This window comes from Myotis myotis, unplaced genomic scaffold (genome assembly GCF_014108235.1).
Source record: "Myotis myotis isolate mMyoMyo1 unplaced genomic scaffold, mMyoMyo1.p scaffold_m19_p_1, whole genome shotgun sequence".
Taxonomy (NCBI): domain Eukaryota; kingdom Metazoa; phylum Chordata; class Mammalia; order Chiroptera; family Vespertilionidae; genus Myotis; species Myotis myotis.
The window spans coordinates 88,008,031-88,033,226 of NW_023416313.1; the positions used below are offsets into that span (position 1 = coordinate 88,008,031).

At 39.1% G+C, this 25,196-nt stretch overlaps 1 protein-coding gene across 1 annotated transcript in view; it reads right to left on the reverse strand.

Moving 5' to 3' along the window:
- Window positions 1-10,396: 10,396 nt before the first annotated feature.
- The window catches only part of GSTCD (glutathione S-transferase C-terminal domain containing), a 141,436-nt gene continuing 126,636 nt past the window's right edge, over window positions 10,397-25,196 (reverse strand). The window contains exons 9-12 of the mRNA XM_036344123.1: window positions 22,474-22,607; window positions 20,536-20,566; window positions 14,336-14,405; window positions 10,397-11,458 (exon numbers count right to left, since the gene is read on the reverse strand). Coding sequence (XP_036200016.1) covers window positions 11,322-11,458; window positions 14,336-14,405; window positions 20,536-20,566; window positions 22,474-22,607 — 372 coding nt within the window. The 3' untranslated portion in view covers window positions 10,397-11,321. The remainder of the gene's footprint in view (window positions 11,459-14,335; window positions 14,406-20,535; window positions 20,567-22,473; window positions 22,608-25,196) is intronic.

Below are 25,196 nucleotides of genomic sequence, written 5' to 3' on the forward strand. Positions count from 1 at the left end.
TCCCAGCAATCGTCGTCAGTTTGGCTCAAATAAACTCACAAAAATTCTTTGCAGGTTTAAATATTTCTTACATTGACAAATTCTAAAAATAACGTGAAGATGCTCTGTTATGGTGAGACTGAGGGGGGAATCGAGCTACATTAATTTATAGGCATCGTTATCTCTTTCCTCACGACCATCTTTTACTTCCACAAATACACACGCAGATGCTGTCCCAAAGTAACCATCTGCTCTTAATTCAGCAGCAAACATGCCAACCACGTCGTCGGTTAAAAGTCTATTCAAAGAGGACCCTTGTCATCACTCTGGGTTATGGCAATTCTAAACTCAAAATATAACAAGGGAAGAACAGTTGCCATTTACCAGGAATGTACTTATGTATTTTTAGTCTCATTAAATTCAGAGTAAATTATGGAGTGATTTATGAAGGGTCTAATATAGTAAATGATGGGGTTAAAGAAAAGATACAACTGAGATGACCACGTAAAGTTTGTGGGGAAGTCAATTTCGTTATGCATAAAATTCACCTTTATTCTATAGGTATTTAGTCACCTCCTACTTGGTTATGTATATTAACCATGTTTTTTTATGTGTGTGTGTGTTTTTTTTCCTAATTTACTGAGAACACGCAGTGGTTCTCAGCCTTCCTAATGCCGCGACCCTTAATACAGTTCCTCATGTTGTGGTGATCCCCAACCATAAAATTATTTCGTTGCTTCTTCAAAACTGTAATTTTGCTACTGTTATGAATCGTAATGTAAATATCTGATATGCTATATGTGTTTTCTGATGGTCGCGACCTATAGGTTGAGAACCGCTGGTTAGGGGACATGACTGTTGTTCTCAATGAAATGTGTGCTGCATCCCAAAATTATACGGGGTTTTCTATTATTATTCTCAGATAGTTGATCCAGCTAGTTTATGCAAAGAAGAAAGTAACGCACAGGGAAGACAGTCTGTGGGACTCCAAGGCTCCGCACACGCTCCCCTTCTGACGGAAATGCAGGCAGATGGTGAGCAATGATCTGTGGCTGAGCCCAGTTGTCAGCCACGTGGACAGCAAGCATCTCTTTTCCCACTGAAGCAGCTCTAGTGACAGAAATGGCAGCTCCCTGTGACTGCACCTTCTACAGTCTTATTCCTTTTTAAAAAAATTGATTTTAGAGAGAGAGGGAGAGGGAGAGAGAAACATTGATTAGTTGCCTTCCCCACACACCCTCTACCTGGGACTGAACCCACAACCCAGGCATGTGCCCTGACCAGGGATGGAACCAGTGACCTTTCGGTGCATGGAGCAGCGCCCAACCATCTGAGCCACACCAGCCAGGACTACAGACTTATTTCTCTAATCGTCATTCAGTATCACTTATTCAACAGATATTTATTAAGCACCTTGCTTGAGCCAGGCTCTACCCTGGGACAAGTTTATGATGGGAAATATCGAAGTAACATTTGTTAAGTACCTTTCTTTCTTACTTCGGCTTAAGCATTTGCCCTTTCCTCCATGGAAAGGGACAGTCATTTGCCATTATCATCTTCATAAAAACTAGTCAGATGACAGAGACAGTACCTGTCACTTTTTAGTCTTCTCCAGGATTGGATTTGCAAGATATACTAGTATTTTAAGAACATTAAACAAAATAAAAACAACATAAACCAAAACAGTACAAAAATCCCACATGCTTGGTACCTGAATATATGTCTACAGAGGGGAAAGGTAAACCTCACCTGTATTTTTCCCCACACGGGAAGTGTTAAAATATATTATTCTATAATTTTTTGGCGTTCCTACTCTGTGCCTGACTGAATTAAGTACTTTAAGTGTAGTGATGGATAAAAGCCTGCTTGGAGCTTAAACTCTGCTGAAGAACACATAAGAAACATACACAAGTGAATTGAGGGAGAGAGGAAGTGGGAGGGGCCCCTCTAGTTGGGCAGAAAGCCTCCTTCCAGGAGGTGACAAGCACTGAATCTGACTCACATTATGAAAATTGTCAGGACTGCAAATCAGTCATTCAGTACATGTTCTCCTGTTTGCCGCTGAATTTTGTTTTCTAACTTGATTATATACTGTTGTTAATTGGTTCAGATAAACTAGACCTTAAAGCAAATGAACAAAACCTGGCTTCTTCATCGAGCTGTGAAAAAGGAGTTCTGCAATAGCAAATACTCTTTTATTGTAAATATTGGAAAAAAAAGATGCTAGTGTTTGGCTAATTCTTTAGTGCAGAGCATTGATGTTTACTATAATATTTTCACTTCCTTTAGATCAGTGAAACTTAATGTTATTTGGGGCCATGGATCCTTTTGAGAATCTAATTAATACTATGGTCTCTTAAAAAATGCATGTCTGTAGGAAGTAGAGGGTACAATTTCAGGAGAGGTTTATATATTTTCTGTCTCAAATCACAAACCATTTACATTATTACAAAACATAAAACTTACCTGTTAGATGTCAAAATTTATTTTAAATCTGCAATAATTTAGTGAATGTGATTCTGGTACAAAAATTCAACAGAACAGAGTAAAAATGAAGAAAGTCTCAGGTGTACCTAGTGTACTAAAGACATCTCAAATCAATGGGGAAAAGTTGAATTTTTATAATGATCCTAGGGGCCCAGTGCATGGAACCATGCACCTTGAAAGGAACCATGGGCCGAGAGGCTGCGGTGGGCACAGGGGTGTGTCTCGGCCCATCCTCTGCACCCCTGCCCAGTCCCTTCTGCCATGACCCCGGGTCCCCTGTCTGCCTGCAGCCCCACTCCCACATGCTGACAGCGCTGGCCCCGCTCGCACCTGCTGACAGCGTGGAGTGATTGGGGCCAGCGGGTGTGAGCAGCAGCTACTGCCCCAATCACCCCTCAGAAGGAGGGGGAGGTGGAGAAGCCCTGAGGGAGTGATTGGGGCTGGCAGCCACAATCAATTTCAAATCAATGGGGAAAAGTTGAATTTTTATAATGGTATGGTGAAAATGACTATGTGAAAAGAAGTTTTTAGATTTCTACCTCAAACCACTTTCCAGGAAAGAAAAAAATTGTTCTGTGTTAAAGATTTAAATGTAAAAACTAAAAGTATTAAAGAATTAGAATACCAAAACTATAGGTGAAAAAAGTTTTTACCCACTGGGTGGGAAAAACCTTTCTAAGCAGAAATCACAAAGAAAGTAGTAATATGTATAACAAAATGTGTACTTTAAAATTTATAATAGCAAAACAAAAATAATACCTTTCTCCATAAAGGCCAACTTAAAAAAATTGTAATGTAATTAACAAAAAACTCTTCAACCCATAAATATTTACTTATCTTTATAAAAAAGGTGAAATTACCAGATAAAAATGAGCAAGAAGTGTGAACACAATAAGTTAATCTCAAAGCAAGAGCTCAAAAAGATGTATTCATTAAAGGAATAAATTGATAGGCAATACACATAAATATAAATAGCCAATCTATTATCATAAAAGCATAATATGCTAATTAGACCGGACATCCTTCTGGACGACCTTCTGGATGAAGCTGGGGCTGCAAGGGCCGAGGCAAGCTGCTGTGGCTTTGAGGGCCAAACCCCTTGCACAAATTTCATGCATCAGGCTTCTAGTAAATATATAAAAAGTATGTAATCATATGCCTAAGCTCAGAATAAATATCAAAACAAAACAGAATTTTTGCCCATCAACTTGGTCTAGATTAAAACAAAAATCTGGAAATACCTGTATTGGTCAAGGGTATGGGGACATAAATAATTATACATACCTGAGTGTAAACGCATATTTTCCTAAAGGAATATTTGACATTATAGGTCAAGCACTTTAATAATATTGACACCATTATAACTAACCCAGTTATTTTTTTAAAATATATTTTATTGATTTTTCACAGAGAGGAAAGGAGAAGGATAGTTAGAAACATCGATCAGCTGCCTCCTGCACACCCCCCACTGGGGATGTGCCCGCAACCAAGGTACATGCCCTTGGCCAGAATCGAACCTGGGACCTTTCAGTCCGCAGGCCGATGCTCCATCCACTGAGCCAAACCGGTTGGGCACTAACCCGGTTATTAATGAATTAACAAGCATGCCAGAAAGCTGCATTTTAATGCTTTCTAGGTCTATTCCCTGCAGATTCTGGGGGAAGGGACTGGACAAAGGAAGAATAGATACATGCCCAGGAAAGCCTAAATGACATAGAGTGTTTGCCTGTCAGTCAAACCTGGGAACAGGGCACTCACTGGTCAGAATAGGCATGGCAACTATAAGAGCACGGAAACTAAAATACATGAGCTCCTGAACAAAGGGAGTTCCCTCTCTTTGCTCCCTGGGATGCTGGTTGCAGGGTGTGGGCTCTCTCGCTCAGCACTGTAGGGCATGTGGAGCCCACACACAATGGACTGATGGACTACAACTGCTTACCCAGTGGTGCCCCCCAAACCCCACTCCCACTAGTATTGGAAAAATTCCGCCCATGAAATTCTCCAATAACAATATGAGGCAACATTTGCAGTTTTGAAACTCCACTTAATGGAAGTTTCTCCAGCCTTCTATAATAACAACAATAAATTCTTTGTTTCTCTGGAAAATTTTTTCTGAAAGTGTGAAAATTCCACAGAGCAATGACAGGAAATGCTTTGATAGATCTGATAAAATGCTCTCCACGAGGGCACTGGCATTCAGAGTCTCTATTTCTAAATTGGAAGAGGCAGTGGCCTTTTCTTTCTGCCTTCATCCTTTTTTCTCTCTTTCATTTGTAACTACATTGTTGGTGGCATATTTTATTATTTTTTTTGTAATTATCTGCATCCCCTTTTCCACTAATGTTATACATCCTACCATTATACTTGGGGTGGGGAAGGGGCGGGCATGTAATTTGTCAACAAACCAAGGGAAGTGAAGTGCATCACATCTGAGCAGAATCTCTACTAGCTGGAAGTTTGCTGTGCCTGTTTTTCCTTTGCCGTGAGGCCAGCTATGTTCCTGATAGGGGCTGTTCGGTCAGGTGTGAAGAGCATGTAGAGTCGAGTCAGCGCTAACTTAGGTAGGTAGATATAGTACGAGTGAGAAAAATGCATCTTTCTGTGTAGAACTTCAAAAGGCACAGATATTTTATTACCATAGCATATCCCAGCAAGATTGCTATGGATTCTGAATTCAAATATTAGCTGTGCCAACTTCTGGCTGGGTTCAAATCTGAGTCTGCTCTTACTATGAAATATTGGCTTTAGTATCTATAAAATGGGATTACTAATGATATCCAGCTTTTAGGGACATTATGAAGATTAAATGGCTCAAAAGGCTAACTGGGTTATTATTTATAAAGGGATTAGAATAGTGCCTAGCAAGTATTAAAAACTATTGGGGTTTGTTACATCAATTCATGTGTGTTTTTTGTATGTCTATGTGTGTGAACAAAGTCTAGGAAGGTAAACAAGAAAGTATTAATAGTGATTTAAAATTTTTTCCTCCTTTTGTTTAGCTACATCTTCTCGTTTTTCTTCAATGATGTGTATTTCTGGTGTAAATTTAAAAAAAAATCTATTAAAAAACTCTCAAGTACTTTGCATTGAGAGTCTGTCTAAACAAAGTAATTATAACTGTATTGCCTTATTATGATTTCATTATATCACTTCCACAAACACGTGTGATCTATATATATAAAAGGCTAAGTGACTGGCCGTCAGTCCGTCCAACCAGCTGTATATATGACGTGCACTGGCATTTTGAGAATAAACATTGACTCGTGCTGTGTGAAACATATAAAGCCCTCAGAATAGATATTATTAAAATTCCCTGTGAAATGATTTATAACGGATCTATTATTGAAGATACCTTTGGAAATAGTGTATCTATAGATATTAAAAATATACCTAAACGTGTGATTCTTTGTCCTAAAAATGAGCATATTCATAAATTAAAGAAATTTTGGATATACTCGATGGAGATTTCACACCTATTTGAGTGATAATTCCATCGATTCAATGGATGATGCCAAAAAGGAAAAATTTCCCATTGAGTTTCTTAATAGTATTACTCCTTTGGGAATGCCATGTCATAAAATTGAAAGTAGGTGCAATCATCAAGCTACTGAAAATCTTAATAGTAAATGGGGTCTTTGTAATGGCACTAAATTTATTATCAAAAGATTGCAAACTAACATAATCAAAGTTGAACTATTAACAGGCTCTGCAATAGGAGAGGTTGTTCTGATTCCAAGAATTGATTTGTCCCTGTCTGACACTGGTCTCCCTTTTAAATTAATTCGAAGATAGTGTCCCATGATGCCAGCATTTGTGATGACTATTAATAAATCACAAGGATAAGCTCTAGGCAGAGTAGGAATATTCCTGCCTGAACCTGTATTCGGATATGGTCAGTTATATGTTGCTTTCTCTCAAGTTCGAAGAGCATGTGACATTAAAGGTAAAGTTGTATATACTTCATCACAAGGGAAATTAGTCAAGCACTCTGAAAGTGTTTTTTTCTTAACCGGAGGCCTGGTGCACAAAATTCGTGCACTTGGGGGGGGGTGTCCCTCAGCCCAGCCTGCACCCTCTCCAATATGGGACCCTTCGGGGGATGTCCGACTGCTGGTTTAGGCCTGATCCCTGATCTTGCTCTCAACTGCCCTCCCCTGCAGGCCCGGTTGACCCCAACTGCCCTCCTCTGCCAGCCTGGTCGCTCCCAACTGCCCTCCCCTGCAGCCTGATTGCCCACAACTGCCCTCCCCTGCTGGCTATCTTGTGGCGGCCATCTAGTGACCACATGGGGGCGGTCATCTTGTGTGAGGGTGTGACGGTCAATTTGCATATTACCTCTTTATAAGATATGGTATACAGGGAGATATTAGAATAAGTTTAATCAATTTATCAGTCATTGTTTTTATCAATTTTTTTATATCATTTTTAAAAAATATATTTTATTGATATTTTACAGAGAGGAAGGGAGAGAGATAGAGAGTTAGAAACATCAATGAGAGAGAAACATCAATCAACTGCCTCCTGCACACCCCTTACTGGGGATGCACCCGCAACCAATGTACATGCCCTTGACCGGAATCGAACCTGGTACCCTTCAGTCCGCAGGCCGATGCTCTATCCACTGAGTCAAACCGGCCAGGACGTTTTTGTTGTTTTTATATCATGTTCTTGTTGTTGTTATATCATGTTGTTATTATTTATTTATCAATTTATATGTTATTTTCATATACATTTTACTCATTTTCTTTCATTTCTGACACTTCTATTATAGAGAATGGCAAATAGCAATATTAACATATTTCTTCTAATTAATTTCCTTTCAATGTGCATGAATCCATGCACTGGGCCACCAGTTTTATTATAAAAGTCAATAGAAAAACAGGTATCAGTATGTGGAAGTTCTATTAATGTCAATTTTCTTGAACAATAGAGTAGGTAACACTTGTAGCCAAAATCTTGAGAATGAGATTAAATGTTTAATTATTATTATTCATATGACATTTTGTATGTGTCTTGATTTCTAATATCATTGAACCTTGTCTCCCTAAATAAGATAAACTTGTTGAGTCATTAACGATTATACCCTGCTTCTCTGAGCCAGGCTTTCAAAAGCCAATGAAAGATGAGCTCTGGCTTCTAATATTACAACCTTGAGGCAGACCAGTGAGGAGCAGCTTTGCTTTTTATGGACAAGGGTCGGGGTGAGATTGGGTCATTTTCTGGGACTGTTGTCATTGCAACAAACTTTTTGCTGCCTACATCCAACACCTTTTATCTTCCCTGCTAAGAAAAAGCCTTGCAAGGATTTACACACAAAAATCATGATCCAAGAGGAATCATTAACACCCAGGTCTTTGCCTAGCTACCGCCACCACAGCCAGAGAATCCCATGACTGAGAACAAGGATGGGAGAACAGATGCAGAAGACTGCTCTGATGGTGCACATTCTATAACAGGTACTCCAGGGCAGGCAGGAAAGGCTTTCCCTGGGAGGTAAAATCTAAAAACTGAAGACTGAAGGAGATTAAGCTAGTGGGAGGGATAAGAAGAGGCTTATTTTTGGGTAGTGGGAACAGCATGTAAAAAGCTTAAAGTAATAGCATTAAAACTATGAGGCTGCCGAAACCAGTTTGGCTCAGTGGATAGAGTGTCGGCCTGCAGACTGAAAGGTCCCAGGTTCGATTCCAGTCAAGGGCATGTACCTTGGTTGCGGGCACATTCCCAGTGGGGAGTGTACAGGAGGCAGCTGATCGATGTTTCTCTCTCATCGATGTTTCTAACTCTCTATCTCTCTCCTTTCCTCTCTGTAAAAACTCAATAAAATATATTTAAAAAAAAAAAAAAAACACCAAAAAACTATGAGGCTGAGTGACCTACCCTATGTCTGTCTGACTGCCCGACCGACCAGTACATATGACGCACACTGGCAATTTAAAAATAAGCGTTGACTTGCACATGCACGATACATATAAAGCTCTCACTGGTGCCAACTACACGTGTTTCGATCTGTCATTGCCTATCATGAATTTGATTGTTTTTTTTTGACATTCTGAAGCTGAAAGAAAGCAGCATGGTTGACAGAATATGTCTGAAAACGAACTATTGGCAAAACGTACCTCTGAAACCGAAAGAAGCCCGCATCGTCGACAGAATGTACCTGAAATATTTTTTCTAATTAATTTCCTTTCAATGTGCATGAATCCATGCACCTAGCCACTAGTCAAATAATCATAAATAAAGTAGTTACATTGAAAACTATAAACTCTGCTGAGAGTAATTAAAGAAGAATTAAATAAACACATGATAAGATGTATTATGTTCCTGGATGTAAAAACTCAATAGATACATTTACTAAATGTAACAATCTAGAACCATAAGGTTTCTATAAGAAACCAGGAAGAATCTTCATAACCTTAGAGTAGGTAAAGATTTATTAGAGAGAACACACAAAATATTTGATTATAAAAATGATGTAAGTTAGGCTTTATGAAAATTGAAACATTCATCATGAAAATGAGTAGGTAAGCCACAGACTGGGAAAAATATTCTCAATACATATATCTGACAAGACTCATATCCAGACCATATAAAGAACTCTTATAAATCAACAATAAAAAACCCAATTGACCTAATTTTACAAATGAGCAAAGGACTTGAATAGACACTTTACAAATGATGCTTAACATCACTAGTCATCAGAGAAATGAAAATTGAAACCATGATGGAATACCATTTCATATCCACCAGAATGGTTAAAATAAAAGACTGACAATATCAAATGTTGGAGAGAGGGCTTAGAGAACTAGAACTTTCTTATGTTGCTGGTGGGAATATAAAATGGTAAAACTACTTTGGGAAATTGTTTGGCAACTGACATTCATTTATTTAATGACCCAGCAGTTCCACTACTAGGTATGTATTCAAGAGAGATAAAAATATATATCCATAAAAGGATTTGTACAAGAACATTCACAGGCTTCATTCATAATATCCTCAAAATGGAAACAATCCAAATAAATACAAACAGGAGAATGGGTAAACACATTTTGATACATTTATATAATGGGATGCTATCTTACAGCTACATAGCATTCCATTATATAAATGTATCAAAATATATCAATAATGTGAATATTTTTCAAAAGTACTGTTGAGCAAAAGAAGTCAGATACAAAAGACTACATACTAAATGACTTGATTTATTTGAAGGACAAAAATAGGCCGGACATATGAAGGGTGATAGGATGAGAGAGTGGTTGCAGTTGGGGTGAAGGATATTGAATTGAAAGGGATGCGCAAGAACTTTCTAGGCTGATGGAAATGTTCTATAGCTTATTGGTGGCAGTTGCACCGTGTACACAGTGGTCAAAACCTCTTGAACAAAACACTTAGAATCTGTTATTTTACTGTCTGTAAATTATACCTTAATTTTTAAAAAGGCGAGGATAAAAGCATAGTGTATTTATAGGTGCAAATGACTACTCAGGGCTGATGATTAATTCTTTTCTCCAATTTCATTCCAGAAAACAAGAGTACACCCCCCACTCCCATAAATTTTTCCTGTATTTAAACCCACACTGATAAAAGATTTATTTACTAAAGACCTTTCTCCTCACGGTATGTCATACAGAGTTGAAACCATCAACAATAATGAATTAAATCTTATCTAAAATGGAATAGCTTAGGATATATAACAAAAAAAAAAAAAAAAAGCAGGCCTAACTGGTTTGGCTCAGTGGATAGAGCATCGGCCTGCGAACTGAAGGGTCCTGGGTTTGATTCCAGTCAAGGGCATGTACGTTGGTTGCAGGCACATCCCCAGTGGGAGATGTGCAGGAGGCAGCTGATCGATGTTTCTCTCTCATCGATGTTTCTAGCTCTCTATCTCTCTCCCTTCCTCTCTGTAGAAAATCAATAAAATATATTTAAAAAAAAAAAAAACTTTGGCTGGTGGAATAAGAATTTGGGTAGAGAGAACTATTCAAATAAGCTTATATACGTATACTTCTCCCACCTCTGATTTATACTCAATAAGTTATACCCCTCAAATATGACTGATATCTGAAAAACAAATCCTGTGACCATTATGATATAAAGAACTTAACTAATTCAGTAATCTTTTTCAGAGTCTTGAAAATAATGGATCTTCAATAATTAATTAATGTATTTACTGATTAGTTAGAATTTATGTCCAAATTACATATGCCCATAATGGAAAATATATTACAATTATATTATAATGTCTTCATAAAAAATGTTTGAACCAGAGATGATTTCATTAGGTGATTTATGGGAAGTATATTTAAATTGAGTATATGAAATAAGGTACAAATCCAACTCACCCCAGCTTAAAAGTTTAATCATTCTGTAATTACCTGACTAGATTTTTAAAAAAATGATAGAAAAAGTACTCTTGTTAGACATATAAAGCAAACACACAAACCCCACTGAGTCGAATTTTGGCCTCCACTGGGGTATCTACGTGATTATAAAAGCTACACATGCATTGTTTTGAATTGAACACCACATTAGCCAGATCAGAAAAGCTGTGAACTGAGAAGGAAATTGTTATTCCAGCGATGGAACCTCAACTAGAGAGTATTATTCTGCTGGCAGCCGGGACTTCAGCGCATTCTCACTCTGAAAACCAGTGGCTTTTAATCACACATTATAAAAGCATTTGCGATGCTCTGCAGGCTGTCTTTCTTCAAAGATTTCCCTGCTGCTTTCCTTCCTGAGCACAATAGGTTCAAGATGGCTAATGCTGTTTCCTACTTGTGCCAAGAACCTCCTGAATGCCACTGGGCTTTCATCATGAAGACAAATGGCAAACCATCAAATGGGAATATCTCATTCTAAATGGGGACGCCGACGATCATGTTATTTTTGGGAGAGCAGCTCTCTGGCTCCATGGATATCACTTGGACGGAGTAGCCACGCTCTTCTGCAGCTCTTGCTCGGTCCAGATCCACCAGGCACATGCACTGCTTTCCTGAAATACAGCCCAAGGTATCATGAGACACAGTCCAGTTAACAGTGCCATTTCAATTCATTTAAGGGACCCTATACAGTGACACAATCTATAGGTGTATGGAGAATGCTGTTTGCCCCCACGTCCTGTTTAGTGTCTCTCTCCATTTAATTCTTGATCAGTATGGAGAGAAAACAATTACAAATGTATAACATGTCTGAGATTTGTTTCCACTAGTAATTTAAATAATGTCAACCTTCTAAAATATGTTTATAAATAAATCTCAAATAAAAACTATAGATTCTGTTTCCCACTTTGATTAAAAATCCATGTAAAGACCTTTCCTCTTCCATACCCTATGAGAACACATCATCTGTCATACTGTGAAACAAACAATATCTGCTTTTCATATCTAAAATGACATGCGAACAGAGGGCCATCTGAAAGAATGCTGCAGTTTGCACCTGGAGTTTTTAGGACAATAAAGAAGTGAGAAATAGAAAATATTTGTGAAAATTCTAAATTGTGTGATTATTTCAGGTAGATGTGTAATGCTGCGTGTAATATAGTGTTAATTTTCAGAGCTCCTGTACGCATATGAAATAGTGGTATTCAATTTTCTTTGTAACCTTTGCAAAACAAGAGGAAACCTGACTGGCAAGTAAAGCAGTGAATTTGTGTTTGTTTGGCAAACTTCTATTTCAAAAGTAGCCCAGGAAAAAAATGATTTGGGGTTGAATATATTAAAAGTTATGGCTTTTAGACTTTCAAGTTCTTTAAATTCAGAAAAAGGTTACTGACTCCATAGAATTTCATTCCATTTTTCCTCAATAATTATAATGGTACCTAAGCATTATTTCTAATGGATGTATTTAAAAGGCAGCTGATTCTGCTAAACGAAAGCTTCAGAAGTGAAGACAGAAACTGAAATGGAACAGTTCTTCAGTGGAAGACAGAAGAAGCCTCACAGAAAGACTGGAAGGTGAAATCAGTAGGAAGAATTGGCAACCAGAGATTCCATTTTAAAATATTTTGTATATTTTCCTTAAAAGGCTCATGCCAAAAAAGATTAACTGTCTTAAAGTGATATAAAGAAAGATGTCTAGGATTCCATTTAGGCTAAATCACCCCTCTTCATCAACAGCCAGAAGGCTAACTTTTCCCCCTTAAACTATGGTTCCTCCTCTAAGACTTCTGTAAATGCCCCCTCCCACCTCCATCTACTTTTCAACTTAAATGAAACATTCTCTGTCAGATGGGATGCCCTACATTCCTTCAGTACCCACCCTGGGTTTACACCACAGCTCATTTAGCCTTGGCTTTGATCCCTTTCCAGAATCTCATGTTCACATGTTGAGGCAGTATCTTTACAACTGAAATGCAGTTGTTGGAAGTCTACCTTTTAGGGTCTGGGAAGCTTCCTAAAATGTTCACAGAACAAAAATATGACCTGTGCAAAGTACAGATGTAGACATTTGATGGAGTCTGACTTTGAACCTGACTTTCCTGGTCTTCCACTAATCACTCCAAATGCTTCTCGTCCTTAACTAGCAGCTTACCTTCCAGCCACTCCCTTCCGGTTTAATGCCTGAAACGTCACCATGTGCACCCCCACCCAGCACACCAGTGATGTCTTCTCTGAGTCTGGTGAAGTTATATAAAACGTAATTCATATATATGTAAATTAGACCTCAGTATGTGTAGTGGACTATACAGCAAATGTACATTCACCTAACTCAAAGTGTTGGGATAGGAAAAGGAGGAGGAAGAGGGGAGGAGGAAGAGAGAGAGAGGTGGCAGGCAGGAAGGAGCAAGCTTTTTTCCATGTTTATGCACCAGAGTGAGAAAGAGAAGGAAATCACTTGTTCCTTCAGCTTCAGGTCTCCAATGCCTCTCCACGGTGGCTACCTTGCTATGCTGACTTCGACTGTAGAGTTTAATGGCAACTACTTCTCATATAACACGGCCCGATGAAAGCTAATGACTCCGTCCGGCACTCTGCCGAAGAAACGTAATCTGTTTTCCAGACCAGGATGGTCTCCAACGTGGGGCTTTTCTAAGTAATTGTTAAGACTAGTTTGGATTCTACTCAGTCATTGGAAGCCCTCACTTTGGACTCCATCACTGGTGGGCAAAAATGGACAAGAGCTTCATGGCTGGGATCAAATAATTTGGGTTCATAGGGTGGCTCTGACATCTACCAGATGAAGGAGCCTGGGCAAGTTTTTGTCTCAGTTCTCTTGTCTCTAAAATATAAATAGTAGTATGTGCATATCCCATAGATATGTTTATAAGAATTTACTAAGATAATGGGTGGAGGGCAGTCAGCACAGTGTTTAAATGTTCAATAATTGTTAGCTGCCATTGTCCTTCTACATGTCATTTCTTTTCCTAAAGCAAAGTCTTGGATACATTTATCACTTAAACTTGAAATGCCATTGTAGGCGTTTCCATTTAGGCAATACTTAACATTATAAATGCAAACATATTGGTCTATGATTAATAATATACAAGCACCTCTTTTTTTCTGAGAAGGACAATACCATTCTTGTTCATACGTTTTCAATCCATCAGTTTTGGTGCACATAGTTGATCTTTTTTATTTTCTTATGGGGCTTTTGGTAGGTCCTTCAGTTTGTTTGTAACAGTAAAAGATCTAACAATAATGCTACTCAATGTACTAACATTAAAAATGTATTTAACTTAATTATTAACAAAAATGGGATAAAGCGTTGTTATTGTTGCAAAGCCTTTTTCAATATGGATTAAGTTTTCTGGGGAAAATAATCTTTAGTTTCTTGTTGATAAATGAACCAGTTTTTCCCGTACAGAGTCGCTCCATTCATTCCTAGGCCTGCGGTACGTACTCTGCTCAGCAGCTGCAGTGAAAACACATACCTACGAGCCTTCGTTGGGGTGGAAGCTGGACAGCTGTCTGATCTGCAAATCGGCACAGGATCATGTGTTCCTAAAAGAGAAAGCAATAGAATGTGGGTTTGTTTTAACCTTTTGCTTCAAAATTAAACATATTTTTTAAAACGACCTCATTTTTCTAGAGTTCTACATTAACTGGATAAAGCGCTGCACAAATAGTGCTTCTGAAATAAGCACATTGTCAGAACACAGTGCTCAGAACCTTCCCTCAGGTAGACAGCTCTACATCTGAAGGGCTGTCTCGGCAGCAGAGGCACGGAAGATGGTCAGGGCCAGTTAACAGCTGCTTTTAGCGGAAATATACTTACAATTGGTGATTATAGAATGTTAAACTAGAAGACCTAAAGTTCATTTACATTTTTCCTTTAATGAAATTTGAATCTCAGAAACATGGCTCCAAAAACACCTTCTAAGCAGCGTTTCTTCCTACTACCAGAGGAAAGGAGGCGCTGCAGAGGATCACGGTGGCTTCTGTCTTTCTCCAGAGACCCAGCACTCCCAGTGCTGGCTACTCCCCCGCCCTCCCCTCTCTCTACCCTTTGCTCATTCCCCACTCTCCCCTGGCTCACTCATTCTCCTCTCGCTCCAAATGCTGCAGGAGGTGTACCTATTTCTGCTTTAAGAGGAACCATAAAGTGGATCTGAAGGAATGGGAGGGAAAGTATTGCTTCTGCTTAACAATGTCAGGAAAGGTGCATTCATAAAAAGAGAAGAAGGCTTCACAGTGGTTCTCAACTTTGGCTGCACATTAGAATCACCTGGGGATCTTTTTAAAATCCTGATTTCTGGGCCTCATCCTCAGGAAATCCTGTTTCTTTGTTATGGGGTGGGGCCACAACATTAGTAACAAAGAAACAGAATTTCCAGAGGATGTGGCCCAGAAATCAGGATTTTAAAAAGATTCCCAGGTGATTCTAATGTGCAGCCAAGGTTGAGAACCACTGCTTCAGAGGGATGAGAGCTGATGAGTCTGCACAGCACTCTGAAATCTGCAAGTAGCCAAAGGTGAGTGATTGGTTTCAGTCAAGATGACTGCAGTGTTCCCAGGCAACTGTTCATTCAGAACGGCTGCACTTTCTTAGTGTGTAAATGATCTCACCTGTCAGCTTAGCCAACAGGTGGAACTCAGCTTCATCACCTTGTCTCCTTGGTCTTCTGTACATTCAATTTGCAGCCTCCATTTTTAAATAAGCTCATTGAAATGAGTGCAATGCTGGGTCTTTTAGAAGGGTTAACTTTTTCTCAACTTTAATGCATTTGAAAAAACATTTCAATGCTCACTGTAACATTTAGTGGCAATGTCTGGAGTACTAATAAGATGGTTCAAATAAATAACTTTTATTAAGTTTCCGTAAGTCAAAAAGGGGCAGAATAATTTAGAATTATATAACATGAAAAGGCAAGAAAAAGCATACCCTTTGTCCTCATGATGTTTGTAAATTAAGATTCATTTTAAATATACAGTGGGGCCTTGACTTAAGAATTTAATTCTTTCCGAGACCGAGCTTGTTAAGGAGCTCGTTAAGGAGCTCATTAAGGAGCTAGTTAACTCAAATTACTCTGTCAACTCAATGCAAAAATCGGCTGAGAGACCGATTAAAGACAAAGAGCGAATCTTAAGAGAAAAGCAGTTAGTTACCTACAGGTGAGCTCCCATAAGACTGATTTCTCTACAGAAACTTTGCAGGCCAGAAGTGAGTGGCAAGAAATATTCAAAGTGATAAAAACTAAGGACCTACAACCAAGATTACCCTACCCAGCAAAGCTATCATTTAGAATTGAAGAACATATAAAGAGCTTCTCTGACAAGTAGTAGTAGTAGACCGAGGAGGAGGAGGAGGAAGAGGAGGAGGAAGGGAGGAAGAGGAGGAGGGAGGGAGGAGGAGGAGGAGAAAGAGAAACATGAACAATAAAATGGCAATTGAACATGGAGGAAAACATTTCTAAAGTGACTCTCAAGAGATTGGGGCACTAGTCCATGTAGTTCTGTCTGCCAGCCCAACCATCATGGTTAAGTTAGGAAATACCGAGGTACCATCTTACCACAGTATTCAAGACTTCTCTATAGAGCATTTACATCTGAGACCCTCAAAAAGGCTGGTGGCCAAGCAGCTTTGGGGGGTGTGGGAGAAAGAGGTGATAAAGATGAATTTTCTGCTCTGGAAGAGCCTGGGTGCCCCACCTCTTTTACCTCTAGGAATTTTTCTTTCTAGGCAGTAAGATTGTGGCACCTGACTTCACTTCCCTAGGCTTCTGCTATACATTCTCTCAGAGTTTGCTTTGCCTAGCATCACTCAAGGAGGGATTAGAACAAGCCTCTAGTTTTTGGTTATTTTTCAATTCATTTTCTACTTTATTAGCAGAGTCTTGGGAGAGTAAGGTGAGGTGTTTTGAATCTTATGAAAATAAAATTTCTGGGATACTAATTTTGCCCCCAAATCTTATAGTTCCCCAGGATATGAAAACTTAAATCCTGTATGCAAAGATGAGGAAAGTGCCGATTCGGAATAAAAGCATGAACACAAAAGTTTCTCTCTTCTCCACAGGTTCTGTGTATATGGTGGGCAGAGGTTGGGGGTTGGAGAGAGGTGAGAGGTAGGAGACAGAGTTGGAGCTGGGCATTTAAGAGGTACAGGTGGAGGAGATATAGGTGCCAAGGTGGTAGAATGAACATTTTTAGGTCACTGCACCGATTTCACTGTTGGAAAGAGAAGAAGGGAAAATTCGTAGAAGGCAAGGGTGCTATATAAAATGATACTATATATTTTAGTGAGTTTTTGCCGGAAGTTAAATTAACCAAACTAAAAATCCAATCTAATTTATCGACTTTTAATAGGATTATTTATGCATTTCTCTCAAACATGATCATTTCTTAGATTGTATTATGTCATGCTATTGATCATTTAATTAGTTAATAGCGATGTTCAGAAAGCTAGAAACGGGGGCCTTTAGTCAAGAAGGTGCATAGGTAAGTGCTGTACTTGCATCCTACAATAACCACATCAAAATATAACTAAACTACAGAACAGCTATCATTCAGAACTGCCTGAAATCTCCCTGAATGAAAATCCTACAACTAAAGATATAAAGAAGAAGCCACATCAAGATTGGTAGGAGGGTTGGAGACTCAAAATGGGCTGGTCCTACACCCATGTGTGGTGGATAAGAATTGGGAGGTGGGCACTATATCTGAGTCTCCACCAAACTGGCTATCACTGTTCACCCTGGCCTGGTGACTCCCTGATACACCACCTCACCAGCTTGTAGGCCCACCCATGCTGTTTCCAGTGGCTTTCCCATATGAATAGCATGTCTTGGCTCATGCTTCAGACTTTCCTAAAATCTTTGTAAAACACAGCATCTGGCCTCAGCATGCCCTGTACCTCTTGCTAAATGGCTCCTGGCCCAGCACTAGCAGCAGTTGGCTTTGGTTTTCAGCTTGGCCTCTCCTGGGCACCTCCAACCTCCAAGCCCAGCACAAGAAGCAGCTCTCTGTAGATCACTGTGTAGCTCATGCCTGGTGGCTCTGGGAAGAACAGGTCGTGGCTGACCTTTGACTACACCTCCTGGGTGGCCCCAGAGCCAGCATACCAGGTGGACAGCTTCAGACACTATTGAAGCACCACCCAATCACCTCCACAAGTGACAAACTCAAGACGTTGGCTCAGCAGGCACCTGAGCCCTGCTGCAGTAAGTTCTGCTCCATGGGTGGGCCCCTGTACAGTTGATCCTCTATGGTGGTCACAACCAGTCCTTGCAGCTGATCATCCTGGGGGTAAATCCCTCCCATTCATGTGCCAACAGAAATCAAACTCAACAACAGGAAGTGTACACAGTCCACCTGGTGGTTGGGGGTACACCTGGAGTACCCAGTGCCAGTGAATGGGGAGGCTGTACCACTGGACCCTACAGGACACCTACTACATTGGGCCACTCTACCAAGCTCAGAAGATACAGCAGCTCTACCTAATACATAAAAACAAGCGCAGGGAGGTGGCCAAAATGAGGATATGAAGAAATGTGTCCCAAATGAAAGGACAGAACAAAATTCCAGGAAAAGAACTACACAAAATAGAGACTAACAATCTACTAGCTGCAGAGTTCAAAACACTGGTTATTAGGATGTTTGGTGAACTTAATGGAAGAGTAGAACTTAGAGAGATATTAAATTGCATAAAAAGGACATGGAAACCATGAAAAAGAAACAGTTAGAAATGATGGATACACCAACTGAAATGAAGAGTAATTTACAGGGAATCAACAGGAGAATAGATAAATCTGAGAATCAAAACGGTGATTTGGAATATAAAGAAGCAAAAAAACAAACAAACAAAAAAACACATAATCAGAACAGCAAAAAAAAAAAAAAAAGAATCTAAAAAAAAAAAATGAGGATAGTGTAATGGGTCTCTGGGACAACTTCAAATGTACCAATATTTGCATCATGGGGGTGCAGGAGGGAGAAGAGAGAGGGGAAGAAATTGAAAACCTATTTAAAACAATTAGGACAGAAAACTTTCCTAACCCAGTGAAGGAAATAGACATACAAGTCCAGGAAGTGCAGAGTCTCAAGTAAGATGAACCTAAAGAGGTCCTCACCAAGACACATCATAATTAAAATGCCACAGGTTAAAGACAAAGAGTGAATCTTAAGAGAAAAGCAGTTAGTTACCTACAGGTGAGCTCCCATAAGACTGATTTCTCTACAGAAACTTTGCAGGCCAGAAGTGAGTGGCAAGAAATATTCAAAGTGATAAAAACTAAGGACCTACAACCAAGATTACCCTACCCAGCAAAGCTATCATTTAGAATTGAAGAACATATAAAGAGCTTCTCTGACAAGTAGTAGTAGTAGAAGGAGAAGGAGGAGGAGGAGGAGGAGAAAGAGAGAAAGAGAAACATGAACAATAAAATGGCAATAAAGACATATCAATAATTGAATGTAAAAAACAAACAAGCAGAACAAAAACAGACTCATAGATACAAAGAACATTTTGATAGTCAACAGATGGGAGGGGAGTTGGGTGAAAATGTGAAGGGATTAAGAAGTACAAATTGGTAGTAACAGAATAGTCATGGGGATGTGAAGTACAGCACAGGGAATATGGTCAGTATTATTCTAATAACTATGCCTGGTACAAGATTTATCAAGATGATCACTTAGTAAGTTATATAATATCTAATCACAGGGTTGAACACCTGAAACTATTATAATATTATATGTCAATTATAATTGAAAAATAAAAAAAAATTATTAAAAAAAGAAAGCAAGCTGGAAACTGCTCTGCTCAGGTTGGCAACTCAGAGCTGTGTAACGTGCTGACTGCCATTGGGAAGCAATTCTCTGTGGGGCTCCTGTGTTTCTTCATGTCTGTGAGCAGAGGCACTGCCTTTGTTTCAGATCAGGGGTTGGCAAACTATGGCCCACAGGCCCAATCCAGCCTATGACCCGATTTTGTGCGGCTCAAACGTTAAGATTATTTTTTTACATTTTAAAGGGTTGTAAACTTACAACAAAGGCAAGGACAATGTAGAATATGTGGAAGATTTGTAAGTGGCTGGCAAAACCTAAAACATTTACTTTTACTGATAATTTTGTCTCTCTTCCAGATTATCCTTTTAAAGATGTTTGTTTAGGAAACAGCCTTAGAAACTATAGTGTCTTCTTCCAGAGTAAAGGGCAGGCATTCTTACTTAAAGATTACATCTTAAAACATTTGGGTTTCCTAAGCTCAGGTTTCTTTTCCTGTAATGCAACTCACTGTGTGTGTATAAGTGTTACCTGGCTCTTTTTGTGCTGCCCTGTAGGCACTGAGTCTCAGGAAGTCAGTGCAAAAATGATAGTCTGGCTCCCCCCATCATTGTGAGCAATAGCTGTGTTTGTCGCAGACACAGGAGTCTCCTGTCTTCTCTCAGCATCCATGAGACTGTGGCAGGCTAACTAGTTGGCTTGCATCCAGGGTAAATGCTCAGACCATTTACAAAAACTGGTCAACTATGTAAAGATTAACCTTGATTTCAATAAGAAATTCCACATTAGATGTTCATGAGTAATTAAAATATAACTATACTGTAGATTATATACTCTATTAGAAATCTGAAAGGAAAATACATAAAAAAGATAAAAAGTATATTAAGAACACATCTAGATCTTTAAAGGTTACCTTGTATGATAAAGTTTTCTTAAATTGTTCACTGAAATATAAAAGAAAAAGAAATTAGTCATAATTTAAAATGCCAAATATTAAGAATAGAAATAGTCTTGAAGGAACTAAAATTTTAAATTATAATTAAAAAATATTTTATCTGAAGAGTATGTAATGCTATCCTGAACTAAAAACTATATCAGTTTGAAATGACTTTATATAAAGGCAAAACATACCATCAATTTGTTATTAATTACAAACAAGTTATTTCAAAGATTGTTTATACTATTAGAGAAGCACAGTCATTTTTTTTCTCTTCCCCGCATGAGTGCCCACAGATTTAATCTGTTTTCAAATGAAAGTTTTATTGCTAGTCAGGAGCAGAGGGCCCAACAGATCAGGAGGGGGCTGCCATTAAAAAGACAGTTTATTCCTCACAGTTCCCAAGAGGAGGGATGACATGTCACGACACAGGGCCACAGGGGAAGCACCAGGGGTCAGGAGGCAGAGGGAATGAGCCTTTATTGCAGATTCCCTGGGAAGGCATGGCAAGGCAGGGTGCACAAGCTTAGGATTGGCTAGTGTGAATACTGTGAGCAATCTCTGGGGCATAGGGGCCTTCCCTAGTTGTCTGCTACCTGGCCTTGGAGTGATTAGGGCAGGGGCATAGTGCCTTGGAGTGGTTCTCCAATGACAAAGGGGGCAAATGTCAGTATATCTACAGAGATGTGATTGGCAGCTTTAAGTTGAGACTTTAAAATCAGTTAAGTGAGAGTGCAGGCTGAGCAACTCAAATTAGCATTCTTAAGAATCTTTCTATTGCTAGCCTTAAATTTCTTGGTGTGTTATAAAATATGAATTTTATCTAAGTAGATTTAGAATAACATGAAATTTCAGCTATTGAACAAGCTGCAAGTTATAGTCTATTTTTGGCTTGTCCAGAGTTCCTTTATTTTTTTCTCAATTAGTTGCAAATTGTAGTAAATAACAAAACAATGGAAGACAAAAATAAGAAGGCTATTGTTTTTACTTTTAACTCTAAATTATGTAGATAAGAAGCTTTTAAGTATAAATACTAATAAAATTAAATTATAAAACTTCTTAAAAGTAATGATGCAAATGATCAAGAAATCATTTTTGACACATTATAGGATAAACTTCCAAAACTAACATATTGAATCTGTTCTATAGTTAAAATGATTGGCATGATTCTCAATAACTATGGCTCAGAGAGTGAAATGCCATACACACCAAAGGCTGAGTTAAAGTGATGAGAATTAGAATGTCACCCCGACTATGTGGGATAAGAAGCACTGCAAAAATGGCTGTCGAACTTGCAGACTAATCATCACCATCCATGGGCAGTATTTAAAAATACTGCTGCTACTACTGTAACTAGCAACAGCTTATATTAATTAAGTGTAAATTCTATGGTGGCTTCTAAGGGCTTTACATATATATCATTCAATTCCCACAAAAACCATGAGGTCATTTACTATTATAACCTCCATCTTGTAGATGAAAAAATGTAGGCAAAAAGAGTTTAAGTAAGTTGCTTGAGGTGAAACAACTTATACAAGAATGAGGAGCCAATATTTGCACCCGGAGAAATACTTCCAGGCCCTAAGCACTTAACCACCACACCTCCTGCCTCTCATAGGGAATGAGTTCCATTCAGAAGTACACAGAGAAGTGGTGAAGCTGTAAGACTTCTGGTCATCAGACTCCTAAACACACTTGCTTCTAAATTTCTGCAAGAGCTTGATCCAGGAGAAAAATCAAGGGCAGACATCGAGGAGACCCTCTCTTCCTTGTAAAACTTATAAACAGTACTTGCCATTGTGGAAAGAGGAAAAGAGCTCATAACTGAAGTCTCATTACAACTTTATATCAAAAGAGTAGTGTGCATTGGTTTAATCCCCATATTCGTGCCTTAAGTAGAACACTGACTTTCACCTTTTTGGAAAATTAAACTTGGAGGTATTCTGAATGAAACCGTAACAGCAAGGGCACGTGACGAAGGCAGCCCGAGTTTGGATGCAGTGCTCAATCACCATGTCTGTTGCCACGCCACAGGCATGCAATGCCACCTGGAAAACAAATTCAGACCTTAGCACCAAGTTCTTTCTAACAGCGCTATTTTTGTGCCTTTTAAAGATACTTTTGGTGAGAATCCTCAAGAGATTTCAAATGACCAGAATACAGCAGGCCCTCGGGTTATGTCGGAGATCTGCTCCTACGGGGCAATGTAGTGTGATTTTCGCAGTACGTCGGAACCCACCTACATAAGCACCTACGCCACTCACATGGAGCACACACACAGCAGTAATGAAGTGAAACAGTAAAATAAATTTAAAAGAAAGATAACAATTCCTGACCTTTACTTGTGGTAAATAAATGATAAAAAACATAAAGCACATATGTACATACGTCGAAATGATGGAACTTTTTTTTTTAATAAATAAATGAGATGGTGTGACGTAACCACAAAATGACATACATCAAGTGCGACGTAACCCGAAGACTGTCTGTATTATTCCATAACTAGAGACTCAGCGCATGAAATTCGTGCATGGGTACGGTCCCTAAGCCTGGTCTGCGATCAGAGCCATCTTCCCTGGCTGCCTGCAGCTTGTCCTGCCCCCTGCCACCACCCACCCCCTGTTCCCCATTCGCCATCGGGCGATTGGAGCCTGATGGCTAGGGGAAGGGACCAAGAGGTCGGCCGTTCCCACCCACTTGCCGGTCCCGCCCCCACCGCAGGTTGCCCTCTGTATGTGGGGCGATTGGTGGGGCAGGAGCCTTGGCCTAGTGCCACCTACATCCCCTGCCACCCACCCCCGGTTCCCCATTCACCATCAGGTGATTGGAGCCTGCCGGCCGGGGAAAGAGATCAAGAGGTGGTCAGTGCACCTCATAGTGACTGGTCGAGCGGTCATTCTGGTTGTTCTTCTGTGAGGGTCAATTTGCATATTACCCTTTTATTATATAGGATTATATAGGGTAGAGGCCCAGTCCACGGGTGGGGGTTGGCCAGCCTTCCCTGATGCAGGTCCAGGATCGGGGTGGAAGTCCCCACTTGGGGGCGGGGCCGGCTGGGGTGAGGGGCCGCGGGCAGTTTGCAGGCCAGCCACACCCCTGATTGGGGTGGGGGTCCTCGCTGGGGGTGGGGCCAGCCGGGGTGAGGGGCCACGGTCGTTCTGGTTGTTCCATCATTTCGGTTGCTGGGCTTTTATTATATAGGTTAGTTCTCATTTGGACACACCAAAGAAGTAGCTAACTATTCATATTAAGAAAATTAAGCAAGGTTGAAAAATTACAAATGGAATATTGCAAATGAAGGATAAGATTCACTCAGTAGAAAATCTGATGTGATGGTAAATATATTATGTATGCATGTCTAAACTAGTACTCTTGCTTTATGAATTCAGTTCAGTTGTAGCATTGTGATGAGAACACTAGATTGAAATAATTTCTTCTAGGCTAGAACTTGAGTTGGCTGTATGATCCTGGGCCACTTAAAATTCAGTTTCTTAGGGCCTTAGTGTTCTCAACTAAAAACTAGGGTTAATATGACATGTCATAATACTGATGCAAAAATTAATGAAAATAAATTTGCACTTTTTCAAATGCTACATAAATATAATCAGTGCAGTGTAAAAACTTATTAAATCCTATTTTTATAGTACCTTTTCATATTCATATTATAACAATTCTTAACACTGAATGATGAATTACATAAACTACTTCAGATGTGTTTATTTAAAAAGAAACAAATAAAATTACAAATTAAAGTCATGATAGACTTTCAATAATTCAGAAAAGAAACTAACTCTTAAAATTATTTTCAAAAAGATGGTTGTTAAGGCATGACATTGCCATCTTCTCAGGTTGTTGGCACCTGAATAAATTTTCCTTTCATCAAAAAAATGAAAATGATTTTCAAATGTTTTTGAAAACAAATTCCATATATATATATATTATATTAATATATATATTAATTACAAAGTAAAGTAGACAATTTTGAAAATTATTGGACTAAACAAAGCAAAATAGGACTATATAAAAGAAAATCAGATGTAGCAATCTTAAAAGATAAAGCATTTTATCAAAAAAATGCTCACATTTCCAATTCATTCTGGACAGAAGAAAATTGTATTGCATTGTAATTGTTCTTTCTAGGGACAGATCTCTCAACTTCAGGGTAGGCCGGGGTGTTCAGGATGAAGAGATGATTTTCTGGAAATTTCTGAATGTGAAATGTTATAAGCCAGATTCCCCTTTTGAACTGGAAGACCAAAAACAATGCTGTACTAGGAAGAGAGAAGCAAGAGCTCTGTTCTCAATCCTCTTCTTGAATTCTCTCCTCCTTCTAAGCCTCCCTCAACTACATAGACGCCAACAATCCCTATGATTGCTGTCACCCACTTTTTCTGTTTCACTCTGAAAGTAGAGCCCAGGAAGGCTGCTGTCCAGGGAAGGCAGCAACAACTACAGGGTTATTGGGAGAGTAAAAACTTGATTTCTCATCTGCCCTTTTTATTTAATCAGCTTTGCAAAGCAAAATTAAGACTAGTTCTTATTTTCATGAGTAGCTGGAGAAAATCTCAGAGCAAAAATTATAGATGCATTTTTTCCTGGAGGGAGAAAGAAGAGAACCAACACTAAGGGCCTATTAT